This window comes from Ipomoea triloba, chromosome 3 (assembly GCF_003576645.1).
Source record: "Ipomoea triloba cultivar NCNSP0323 chromosome 3, ASM357664v1".
In the NCBI taxonomy this organism is placed as follows: Eukaryota; Viridiplantae; Streptophyta; class Magnoliopsida; order Solanales; family Convolvulaceae; genus Ipomoea; species Ipomoea triloba.
Genome location: NC_044918.1, coordinates 20,324,938 through 20,338,328, shown reverse-complemented (window position 1 = coordinate 20,338,328; position 13,391 = coordinate 20,324,938). Strand labels below are relative to the sequence as shown.

General features: G+C 33.8%; 2 protein-coding genes across 3 annotated transcripts; both read left to right on the top strand.

The window, feature by feature from the left end:
* The first annotated feature begins 879 nt into the window (after positions 1-879).
* LOC116011729 (probable E3 ubiquitin-protein ligase RHY1A) lies at positions 880-2,239 on the top strand. Of its 2 annotated transcripts, none has more exons than XM_031251131.1 (3): positions 880-1,153; positions 1,253-1,374; positions 1,819-2,239. In XM_031251131.1, the coding sequence occupies exons 1-3, from the start codon at positions 974-976 to the stop codon at positions 2,102-2,104; spliced, it is 588 nt and encodes a 195-aa protein (XP_031106991.1). In that variant the 5' UTR covers positions 880-973; the 3' UTR covers positions 2,105-2,239. The 2 variants fall into 2 exon arrangements, with proteins under 2 accessions (XP_031106991.1, XP_031106992.1); XM_031251132.1 differs by having other exon boundaries at positions 881-1,153; positions 1,256-1,374.
* Positions 2,240-2,449: 210 nt separating this feature from the next.
* On the top strand, positions 2,450-3,453 carry LOC116011730. The gene is made up of 3 exons (XM_031251133.1): positions 2,450-2,818; positions 2,861-2,915; positions 3,087-3,453. Exons 1-3 carry the CDS (start codon positions 2,703-2,705, stop codon positions 3,381-3,383), a joined length of 468 nt encoding a protein of 155 aa, XP_031106993.1. The 5' UTR covers positions 2,450-2,702; the 3' UTR covers positions 3,384-3,453.
* Positions 3,454-13,391: the final 9,938 nt, after the last annotated feature.

The following is a 13,391-nucleotide window of genomic DNA, read 5'->3' as shown; positions in this document are numbered from 1 at the left end:
CTCTCTCTCTCTCTCTCTCTCTCTCTCTCTATATATATATATATATATATATATATATATATATATATATATATATATATATATATATATATATATAGGTACGCATAAAAGCACCACATAGTATTCGGAAACACACCATTAGGTGTGATGAGGTATATGATGCATTTTTTGGTGTGTAGTCGTTTTTAGGTGCATTGATGCATTTCTTTGTTGTGTGTTTTCTAACACTATATGTGCTTTTATGTATAACTATTGGTGTGCTCGCACTAACTGCACTTTAAAGCGCGACCATACTGAAACTAGATTCTATATATATATTATTAAAAAAATTAGCAAGACTGACTCGACCAAGTTAACTCAGTTAACTTAGTCGAGTTGGACAAGTTAACTCGGCGGAGTTTGTTACCAACTCGGTTGAGTTGGATGCCTAGGTGGCCGGCCGCCTAGACGACCACCTATTAGGTAATTCAACTTGGCCTAGGAGTGCCTAACGCCTATGCAGCCGTCTATGTCGATTTTTACAACACTGATGCACACAAGTTACTATAATGGATCTCATGAGACTTACAAGAAAATATGATCTCATTTAATTATTACTATATATACACACACACACACAATTATGTATAATTCATTAAACTTTCAAGGGCAATAACATACCTAGCTAAATAAATCTAATTTCAATTGACCATTAGTCATTAGTCAGGCGTCAGCGTAGAAACAAAAGTTTTCCTGGGTGCCTCCCGGCAAAATAATATTTATTCTCATTTGTTCAAAGATATAAAAGATTCATCAACAAACTCACTTTCACAGAAGCTTCCCTCTTCCAGACTTTTCTTACACACTCTCTCTCTATATATAACTCCTAACAACACGCCTTTCCTATCATTTTCCTTCGCTGCCCTCTTCTTCTTTATGCACACTAACATCTCGATTTCTTAATTCCTTCAAAAATTTATTCAATTTTCTAGACATGGCCGGCATGCTCCCCGGCGTGGAATGTGCCCGGCGCCGGAGATTTCATCAGGGCGGCGGCTGGTCGGACTCAACCGCCTCCACCACCACCTCCTCCTCCACAAGAAGGTCGTCCTTTTGCCTCTACACAAGCAACCATGATTCCCATCTCAGCTCAAGCTCAAGCTCCTCATCCATGGTACCCATCTATCCCATCGATCTTAATTGTTTTGTCCTTTGAAACCCAGTTTTGAATGAAGATTTGTGGTTGTGTTTATCGATTTTTGGTGTGAATTAGCAGCAAAGAGGTGCGATTGGGAAGGCGAACCAAGATGAGAAGCTAGGTGCCGCCGCTAGAGAAGCCAAGGAAAGATTGGATGAGAGGCTGAAATCAGGCCATTGCAAATCTGACCACAAAAGGTATACTGTACAAAATTGAATTTGTCCACTTTGGACACTCCACCATATATACATAGTTATATTACCAAAACACCATAGCTTTGTGCCATCACCGCAATCTTCATCCAATCAATCTTTCCCCTTTTCATAGTAATAGTACAATAATAATATCAGCCGACATGGATAACTTAATTGGTCACAAAATTTATCCCAATAGACCAATAGTTAAATCTCACATAGAACAGTGTGAGAGTAATTTCGTTAACTGAAGGGTTAGTTAAGTCATCATTTTTATTTATCCTACCTCAATTCTGCCAGACCAGAGTGTGGGCCCATCCTATATAATGTTATAATAGGATATGTACTAAGTAGTTGATATGGTGATGCAAACCTCGATTGCATCAACACCATGGTTTTTGTGAAGAACTAACACTTGTGTTTGTTGGTTTTTGAAACTGGATTTAGGAATGGTAGAAAAGAGGCAGAGAAGAGGGGAATGGTGATGGGAGATGTGCAGATGGAGGTGTACGTGTTAAAGAGCAAGGCGATGAAATGGGCAAGAAAGCTGGGGTGGAAAGCGTCAGAGGGAGAGGAGGAATGTGCCATATGTTTGGACCAGTTTAAGGTTGGTGAGACATTGATGCACCTGCCATGTGCCCATAGGTTCCACTCAAGGTGTTTGCTTCCTTGGCTTCACACTAATGCACATTGCCCTTGTTGTAGGATGGGGATTTTGTCTTCACCCTTTTGATGTTTTTTTTAATTTTGGCTTTCTTGGGTTACGTTGAAGGAGAAAGAAGGACTATTACACAATCTGTAATTAGCTAGCTTGCTTGCTTTGGATTATGGTTGAGAATTAATATATATAATCTTGGCAGCAGCTTAACTATGGCGTATATGCATATAAAAGGTGCATATTTATAATCTATACCTGGACAGCATGTTTAATTTATGAGATGGATTTTTAAGGAATATGAATCCTATTCTATATATAGGAAATACCGGAATAAACAATAGAGTTAATTCCAGCAATGGTCCCCCGAGTATAGTGATTTCCCACATTTGGTCCTCGACTTTCTTTTTGGACAATTTAACCACCTGACAATTGTTTTTTTTCCAATGTTGGTCCTTCCGTCTTGTGGGTGTTAAGTTGACGTTAACTTGAGGGGCAAATGCGTCCATTCAGGCTTAGAGTGTATTTTCCCTCTTTAGTCTTCATTCCCTCTGTAAATAAGAGGAAAAATGACTCCTTCCATACGCAGCTTCAAGCCCTAGAAGCGAACTCCAGAGAATACAGCACGGTGAGTAGGTTCTTCATTCCGTCGGCATAGCAATGATATAGCAGCGCGATGTCTACAAGATATAAAGGTGAAAGTTCTTCATCGTCAAGAAATCATCAATATATCTACGGTGAGTTGGTTCCCATTCCAAATTGTGTATGTGGGCAACGTTTGAAGCTACAAACATCGTGGACTAACGATAATCCTGGCAGAAGATATTTACAAACATCGTGGACTAACGATAATCCTGGCAGAAGATATTGGGAATGTTGTTTTGAAAATGTGAGTGAATTTATTTTTGTTAATTTTTTTTTTTTTGAAAATGTGAGTGAATTTATTTTTGTTAATTTTTTTTTTCTGTTGAAAGAATTCTTTTTTCTTCTTTTTTTTTCGGAAATCTGAGGGGCAAAGGTGTGGTGTAAGGTTCATCAGTCTGGGTGCCTTTTGTTGTAGGGAGGTCAAAGGTGTGGTTTTGTTAGATGGCATGATGCTCCAATGTGCGCAAGGTCAAGAAAAATTATTCCTGGACTATTGAGAATGATCAACCGTAATGAAGAAGAGATCGCAAAGCTGAAAATGAGGCTACAAGGATCTAGAGGAGGAAACAATGGTGGACAGTGCAAGTGCAAGGGTATTAGGATATTATCAGTGGTCTGCATTCTCTTATTTGTAGTGTTATGTGTACTTATAGCAATGATTGTCCCTAGTGGAAACAAGAACCTTATGTTGGGCAGTAGTTCTGGTTATTGAATAGCATTGTACTTATGACAATTGTGTTTCAAAAGGAATGACTTTGCAATGAAAATCTAGTTCTGGATAATGCAAACTGCTATACTATAATATGACAATTGTATGCAAACTGCTATACTATAAATGAAAATGCAAACTGCTATATAGATCACATTACACATCAAAAGGATTTAGAGACATCCCTTTACACATCAAAAGGCAATTGTTTAAGCATAACCTTAAAAACCTAATAGTTCATAATTGTCATTAGACTACATCATAATATAAGTTCATGATCAAACAAGGCTAGTGACCTAATAGTTCATAAAAGTCACTAGACTATCCAAAAAACAGTTTCTAAACAGCAATTTTAATCCAAAAACAGTTTCCAGGTCTTCAATTAATCTAAAGTGATTGGTTCTTTGTCATTCAAGCTGGACTTCAGTTGCATCATTAGGTTGGGGTTCAACTGCAACCTGGATTTGAGGTTCACTTGGACTTGAGGTACTTCTTTTGGCTTGGACTTGAGGTACTTTTTTTGACTTTGAACTTGATTTTCTTCTTGTGACCTGCAAAATGATAATGTTAGTAACTGCAATCACTTTATGAAATTATCTATGGAAATTAATTAGAATTGAAACTAGTTTACCTGATTGACTGGCTTTGTGACTGGGTATTTTGGACAGTTTCTGCTGTTATGACCCTTTGCTTTACATTTAGTGCAGTGTAAACCAACATGGCTCCTTGACAAATACACTCCATTGTTACTTATCTCACCTCTTGACTTTATCCTCAACTTCCTAGGCCTTCCAGGCCTTGTAGTGTAGAGTGGTGGCAATGGAGGTTGTCTACTAGTAGCAGGCCACTCTTCATACCCTGACATTGGCTTAATACATCCATCATATGTTTTCAAGTATGTAGAGATTAAGTAACAAGGATCCACATAATGCCAAATAGGTCCTTTGCCATTTTTTATCCATATTGCACACACAGCATGCTGGCAAGGGATGCCAGTGAGGTCCCATTTCCTACAAGAGCAGCTTCTCCTACCCAAATCAACTGTGTACTGCCCAGAATGTGTCCCAATTATCTCAAACAACATGGGAGCACACTGATATCCTATTAGTCCACCTGCAGCCTTCTCAATATCATCAATTTTTTTCACAATATTAGGACAAATTATTCCTGTCCATTCAGCAGCTTTAGTTCTTGACTCAAATAGCCTTAGCATAATTTTTTTCCTAATTATCTCCAAGCAGTTAATCACAGGGCTTTCCCTTGTTGTCAATATCATTGCATTGAATGATTCTGAGATGTTATTGACCAGAATGTCACAATTGGTACCTCCAGTGCAGTGGGATCTAGACCACTCTGATGGATGCTTATCAGCCAGCCAAACAAAAGCATCTTCATCCAGATTTCTTAACTCTTGGAATGCTGCTGTGAAGTTATTCACTGTAGTGGCCCTAGCTGCCTTCCACAAGGCATCCTTGATAGCATTTGCAGTGAACCCAGCTACTCTCATGTTATTGTGTAAGTGTCTTACACAATACCTATGCCTAACTCCCGGTAAGACAGCTTGAAAGGCTTGCAGTAGACCCTTTTGTTTATCTGACATTATTGTGAAGTCATTCTGTGCTATGGGATCAATCTCTAAATCTGTCTTTAGATATTGTAGAAACCAACTCCAAGATTCCTTGTTTTCACCTTCTACAACTGCATAGGCAATGGGGAATATACTGTCATTTCCATCTATTCCTACTGCTGTCAACAGTTGCCCTCCAGTTTTACACTTCAAATGACACCCATCAAGACCAATTATTTTCCTACAGTGCTTAAACCCTACCCTTGTAGCTTCCCAGCAGATATACATCCTCATAAATCTCTTCCTTCCATCCTCTTCCATATCACTCAACTTCACTTTATAAACACACTTTGGATTAGTTCTTTCTATTTCCATGCAATAACTCCAAATCCTATTGAAGTAGTCTTCTGCTTCATGTTTAATCTCACCTTTAGCTTTGACTAATGCCCTCCATGCTTGCTTCTTACTCAAGATATAATGGTCATCGGTTAGGACTTTCTCTAAAAAAGCATTAGTTTTCCATTCCATGTTTCCTTTAATTTGTTGTTTCCACCTTTTTGCAACAATGGTGGAATTGACCATTGAATTGTTTTGAGTCCTTACACAGCCATCATGTTTGTCCTTCAACACACTTATCCTCCAAGATTTATCATCTTTATTAAACCTAAGGGTAACTTGCCATGGGCAACTCTCATGCTTGCACTTTACCACACATCTAACTTTGTCATTCTTTACATATTTCATTTCCTTACCCTCTTTGATAGCATAATTTGTTATAGCTTCTCTAAATTCCCCTTTATCTTTAAAGGTCAATCCCAAGGCAAATTTAGGGCAAGTGCCTTCTCGGTCTTTCAGAAACTTTTGCCATTTCAACCCTCCTACCTCACCATCACTGCCCACCAAGTTCCCTTCATCAGAATAGTTAACTTCATCACATGGTTGGGGTTGCACTTGTACATTATCTTGTTGGGATTGAACTTGTACATTACTTAAGCCACTAAACTTTGCAGTAACATCTATATTTTTAACAAACAAATCATCATCATGCACATCTATATTCACTAAGTCCTCTGAGTTGTATTCCTCATCACTGTCATCAGATTCTTCCCCACTGCCATACCACTCAGAGCCACTGCCATCAGACCTCTCTTCACTGCCAGAATACTCATCTGCATCATCACCAACCCCTCCTTTAACAATCCATATTTCTAATACCGTGGGACTACAAGCTTGGCTAATTAAGTTCCAAACTTCAAAGTCTGTCACCAATTCTTTCAAGCCTACTTCAGTCAGTATAAAGTACCTCAAACTTTCATCCATGGCATACCCTAGTTCCCCTACCTTCTCCCTTAAACAAATTAACCCCCACTCATCCTCTTCCATATCATTAAAATCACTAACACTGCCACCTAAATATTTTGCAGGTAAAGATTGACTAATCCTACCTCCATGTCTCAATTTAAGAGTAAAAATTCCTGAAAGTAAAGAATGACAATATCCAAAGCACTTTAGACTACTTTATATACTACCAAGAACTACTTTATAGTACAGACAACATATAATGGCACACTTTACACTGCTTTACATTAAATGATTTAAAAGAAAAAAAAACAGCAACAATGGTCCCTCCCATGTGCATAACCAGACAAACATTGGTCCACACACCATTTTCAAACAAAAACTGGTCCCCACATGTACCTATACTTATACACAATATACAACACACATACACACATGTACCTATACTTATACACAATATACAACACACATACACATCATATAATAAAGAACACAAACATCTGGTCCTCACTTCTACCATTTCCTTCTCTTATAGCATACATCTGGTCCTCACTTCTACCATTTCCTTCTCTTATAGCATATAAAACCCACACATAACATATAAAACCCAAATCAGTTGCATCCAAAGTTTTGCGTAAACAACTGACCTGGTGGGCGAGTATCGCGACCAAAGTTTGCTTCCTTTCCTGTCGAATCCATCGATGTTCTTCGTTCTTCGACCATACGCTAAATACTCCTAAATATCAGTTCTTCGATTAGGGTTTTTTATTCGGAAATTGGGGGATTTTGTCTATCAGAAGGAACGCCAGTGTTGATATTAGGGATTTGGCTTGACTTCGCGTGAGACTAAAGAGGGAAAATACACTCTAAGCCTGAATGGACGCATTTGCCCCTCAAGTTAACGTCAACTTAACACCCACAAGACGGAAGGACCAACATTGGAAAAAAAACAATTGTCAGGTGGTTAAATTGTCCAAAAAGAAAGTCGAGGACCAAATGTGGAAAATCACTATACTCGGGGGACCATTGCTGGAATTAACTCTAAACAATAAGTACAATATGGATTGCATTTTAATCTATAGTGTATAGTATATATAAAAGTAAAATCCTCCTATTTTATTTTTTCGCTCAAATTTTGTAGTCAATTAATTAAACATTTTATTGATTAAATAATCAACCTACTAAAGCACAAAAAGTCAACAATGGGAGTGTAAACCAGGACACCGGGTGCCACTAGACCACAAGATCTTTGCCATTTTACAGTATTTAGTTTAGTCAAGTAGTTTTACTATATAAAATTTAAATATTTGTAAACTACATCAAAACAAATTACGGAGTATTAGATATAAAAATTTAAATTTAAAAGTTATAAAAAATATTAAAGAAAATAAAAGTTATGTTAAATACAATAAGAACATATTTACTAAATATTATTAAGAATATGTTGAATACTTATCAGAAAAGATTTTTTTTTTACTATTTACTATTCTTATAATTGATTAATTATATTCATAAATACTAATATTTAATATATAATAATAATAATAATAATAATAATAATAATAATAATAATTTTAGTATACACGAAATTTTATTTTTTTCATTGTATTAATAATATAAAATACTTAGTAAATAAATATATAATATTATTTTATATTATAACTTTAATATTTAATTATAAGATAGGGTAAAAAGAACATAATGGACAATGTAATGAATATCAATTGATGAATTTGAATGTAAAGAATCTCTGCATTGGAGAAAATAAAGACAACAAAACTAATGAAATTATTTCTCTTATTTAATTTAATTATTGATAATGAATAATTTTTTCAAATAAAGACATTGTATACACATAATTCTAAATTAAAGAAATACATATGCAACATTTTTTTTTGTAACTACTAATTTATTTAATTTAATAATAGTAAAATAGAGTGAGTAACTTAATTATGCCAAATTTGATTGGGATAGGGTTCGAACCTAAGACCTTTCTTATTGAAATCAATGAGTAAGTTAATAATTAAAGATAAATTTATAAATCTCAAAGAAAAATAAAAAATTTAAACTATTTGAACCATCTATTTGAATTAATTATTTGACCGAATACCGTTTGATGATGATGGTGATGATGATGATGGTGGTGGTAAGTAAATCTAAGTCCCTTAATGTATGTTCTGTCGTTCAGTTCCTATTGTCACTGGTATCCCTCTTTATTTTCTATTTTGCGCTTTTGTTATTTGCTGCAATTGTTCTTTACCTCACAATTAATATTTTATTTGATTTCTTTATAGTTTGTTTTCTACTTTGCATTTTTGTTATTTGCTGCAATTACCTCACAATTAATACTTAGTAGTATGTTTGAACTTTGAATTTCTATTTTTGTTTTTATATATAATGTTTAGATTTTGGATATGGATTATGTGAATATGTATTGCTTGATACGTAGTATGCTCGAAAGTTTAGGAATTGTTGAAATTTGGAGATCTTAAATCGAACCGAATTAAATCCAATCGGAAACTAAATCGTTTCAAACCAAACCGAACGCTAATGTTAACAAACCGAACCGAACACTAATGTTAAACCAAATGGTTTAATTTTAAAAAAATGAAAAATTGAAATCGAAACCAAAACTGGAAAAAATCGAACTGAAGCTCGAAACGTCCACCCCTAGTTCCAGATGCTCTTCAGTGGGCTCTTCTTTTTTGAAGATCAAACTACTTGAGTTCCGAATGTTTCAATAGAATGTTAAGGCATCCAAATGAAAATCCAAAAAATTACACAAAAATCTTGTACCCACACTGCATTGACACTCATTATAACCAATTTGAAATTTAATATATAAAAACTCTAAATTTTTCTGTATTCACACTTCTTTTATATATAATTTCTAATGTAAAATAAAAGCAAGTAGCGTAAAATTGATTTAAAAATAATAATAATAATAATAAAAGTATCACACATCTTAAATTTATCATTGTATGTCGATCATGATTAGGTATTTGAAAATATTTCATAAATAAAATCCCTTACGAAACTACCACACATAATTAAATTATATATTTGCATTCAATAATTGATGTATAATTCGTGTGAAGAGTAATGTAGCCACGAAAACCATTGATTTGAATTGCTGTAAAGATCACTGTCTGTATCAGATGCCTCCACCAAACACTGCAATCATTCCTTCCTGCCTCCTCTCTCTTCCACTTACAAATTCTTCTCTTCGATCATCTTCACTCTCAAACTCTAATTTTAATTTCCCCTTTTCTTTTTCATTTTTATTTTTTTATTTGTATCCAGTGTTTACTATTGATGATTTGTGTGGAATCAAAATACTATACACCAACATGATATACCTTGTATTTACTATTAAGATTTATATTACAACGTAATTAGAAATATCAAGATGAGTTAAACCTCACAAGCCATTATTGAATTGCTCCACAATGAGATCACGGGACTTTCAACTTCTTAGAGCAACCCCAAGAGGAGTGCATGTTCCCTTTCGGTGCGTGAAATGCGCACCAGGCATGCCTAGTCGTGCATGTGCCATTTGAGATTATTTTCTTTCTTTTTTCCCTCTTTTTCAGTCATGTTAAAAACCTTCAAAAAAATCGTAATTAATGAGTATGCTTTTAGTTTTGAAGAGCTTGTGATTATAAATTAAAATTCAGAAGTATTTATGTTTGATGACTATAAATTATTAATATAATCCATAATATGATTAAAATTTATCATAAAGTCCATAATATTTGTTCCACATGTTGGAATTGAAGTTTAATTTAATTATAAAACTTATACCTTCAACAAACCAACAACATAAATTTTACCAAACTGGCAGAATATAATATATTTCAGTAGCATACAATTAATAATGCATGTGCAGTACAATTATTCTTTCTGAGAATCGTTACAGAATCCTGCGTGCATAATATTAATTAAAATATTAAATCTCTCTAATCGATTAATTAAACCAATTAATTCAAAAAAAAATTGAGAAAGAAAGAAAAAGTAAAAAGATTTACCATCTCATGTTACGAGACTCAACTCCCAATAATGCATATAGGAGCAAATGGGGAATTTTACCGAATTATTCAATTCTGAAATACCCTTCTTGTATCCATTTGATTTATTATTTAGTTCCATCACTTGAAAAAAAATGGATTATATTAAAGTTGAGTGTCATTTGGGTTTCAAACACCTATGATTTGGACAGTGGGGTACGGGAAATTAGTGAATTTATAACTTTTATATTTTCTTTAGCATGTGGATGGAAAACAATCACACTTAGCCCTGCGACCCAGCTCATTATTTCGTTTTATTGTATTTGCAACTATTATTTTTTTTTTCCACTAATAGTAATGGAGATTGTGAAAACTTTTTCTTTGGTGAAAAGTGGTTTACTTCACATTATTGGATCTAACAAATGGATCAGATTTGGTTTGCGTGTCAAAGTATTTTACGAGTATATGATTAAATTTACTATTTTTGCCTAATCTATTAACTTTATATCAAATGAACCTTATCTAATAAAATTTAATTTTAAATTCGACTAACAAATTGATTTTAACCTTTAGACTTATAGAAATAGATATAGATGATATTTATGATTTGAAATGTTACAGTGCTATTAATTTATTTTAAAAGTATTTATTTTGAGTTTTAATATTTTAACGCAAGTTCATCGAGTTATCAATCTAAGGGTACCAAGATGAGGTATATATGGAGTTTGTTCAAATAATTACATACTCCTACAAATAGAAGGAATACTAGATATAATTATTCACTCAAATGAAGGAGAGGAACACAAAAGACTTCTTATACGAAAATTCAATAGGAAAAAATCACGAATTTGTTTGGACACCAAAAAAGGTTCTACTATTCATTGCTAAGGTGTTATATGTACATACAAGAGGGCTAGTCAGAAGCCATTAATGGAGCTTCCCCATCTTTTGAGCGAGAGATGAGTCCTGGAGAAGAAAAGGAGAGAGAAAAGAGAGCAAGGAGTGGGTTTTATTGCCCCCGAAGCTTCCATTTCTCTTACAGATGTTGGGTGCTTATATTACCATTCTCACTATTTACTACTGTTGTAAAAATCGGCCTAGACAGCTCTCCTAGGCCAAGGCGAATTAGCTCCTAGGCGATCGACCGCCTAGGCGCCTAACTCGACCAAATTGATCGAGTTAGCCGAATTAACTTGATTGAGCCGGCCTTATTCATTATTATTATTATTATTATTATTATTATTAGTGCACCGCACCGCCTAGGTGCTAGTCTACTGCCAGACTAGCACCTAGCGCTGCCTACTACAACCATGCTATTTACAATAAGTTGATTTTGGGGTCAATCATCATAGGCTATAAAGTCTCATTGCTCAATGTCATCTCCCATACAAATAGGTGTATTGAGGGGAGATACTATATGCCATTTATATTTATCATTGTTGGATATGACATATTAGTTGACATTTTCTCTTGGTCATAAGCCTTCTTTTCTAGGTATGGGCTTGTTGTGCTTGTTGTTCATGCCTTCCTAGTGAAGAGATTGAATGATCTCTATAGTCTCCGTACGTCTCTGTGAACTTCATAGTTTTTGTGAGCATACAATATAATATTTGGGTCACAATAGATCATAATAACCCTAACAACGCCATTGGTAACAAAGTCTATTTTTGTTAAATAATGCTAAGATATAAATATTTTAGAATATTCTACATGCTAAAAAGGTATGACATCTAATATATACCATAAAAAAATTGAAGGGGTGGTAACATTTTTGCAAATTACAAAGTAATTTTACAGTGAAATATAAACAAGAAATTGAATTTTAGAAAACACTTATTAAGGAAAAGTTTTAAAAAAATACAAATTTGATGTGATGTTCGTGGTTGGATAAAACTATAGGGAGCACAATGGTGATGAATGGAGAATGGTGTACAGATTGGAAACTTGGTTGTCTTTTGTATATTATTTGTTATTAATATGATAGAGTTGATTACAGTGCCAGCACTACTATACGATTTCCCATGATCTCCTTTTGAGTATTCGCAGAATCACACGTCTCTCCCACTATATGGACCATACTTTTTTTTTCTATCTTTGCAATTAATTTAAGACACTATCTATTTATAATCATGGCCATCTAAATGGTGAGGCGTCTAATCATTCATCCATATATTTTGATAGATCGATCAAAAGTTATTGAAAAATAATAGAAAAAATGATAATTATGTTAGTTTTATAAATACTGTTTTTTTTTTAGTTTGTAATAATAATAAAATTAATATATGTATTTTTTTTATTATTAATTCGTGAATCGTGACTAAGATCCATCTTTATTTTTTACAAGAAGGGGTTGTTTAAATTCTCATTTTATAAGATTACCTAGTAATGTATGTATTGTAATGTTATATTACCCATAGCTGATGATGTGAAGGTAATATTTAAAACTAAAAAATTAAAATTTTAAAAAATACGTTAAATTCTAAATATTATGACAATATGAGAGAGAATTGCATCGATAAAGATAGCCTAACAAATGCTTCGTAATAAATTTTTATATAAATTCACTTTGTGTAATAAAATATGTTTTTTTTTTGCGGAACTGTAATAAAATATGTTAAGTTTCACAATTTATTAAATCATTGTAGTTTTTATAACTTTTATAATCTCTTTCTTGTTGTTTTAAAAGTAAAAGTTCGCTTATTTTCCCAGAGAATTGTATAATTGGTAACCTTCATTGTTGAAAAATAAACTAATAACCAGTCATTTTGAGACATGAATTATTTTTAGTACTACTGACTCAGTACCTACTAAAGCATAAAGAGCCAATATTGCTTTCACTGAGACTTTAACCCACCTTATTCTATATGGGAGTGCAACCGAAGGCCACTACCACAATGTCTTGGCTTGAGGCATGAATTTAATTGAGTTTGCTAACAATTTTAATATGCTATCAAAGAATTTGAAATCTCCTATGTAAGGAGACTAATTTCGTATATTTACGTGTCAAAATGGTTAATGAGTGAATGTAAAATTTAATTATGAAAGGAGAAAAAATAATATTTTTGGCTTATGGCCCAAATTTGCAAAAGAAAAAAGATTTTGAGACATGTTAGCGGTCCAAAAATGTGATTGGACCAA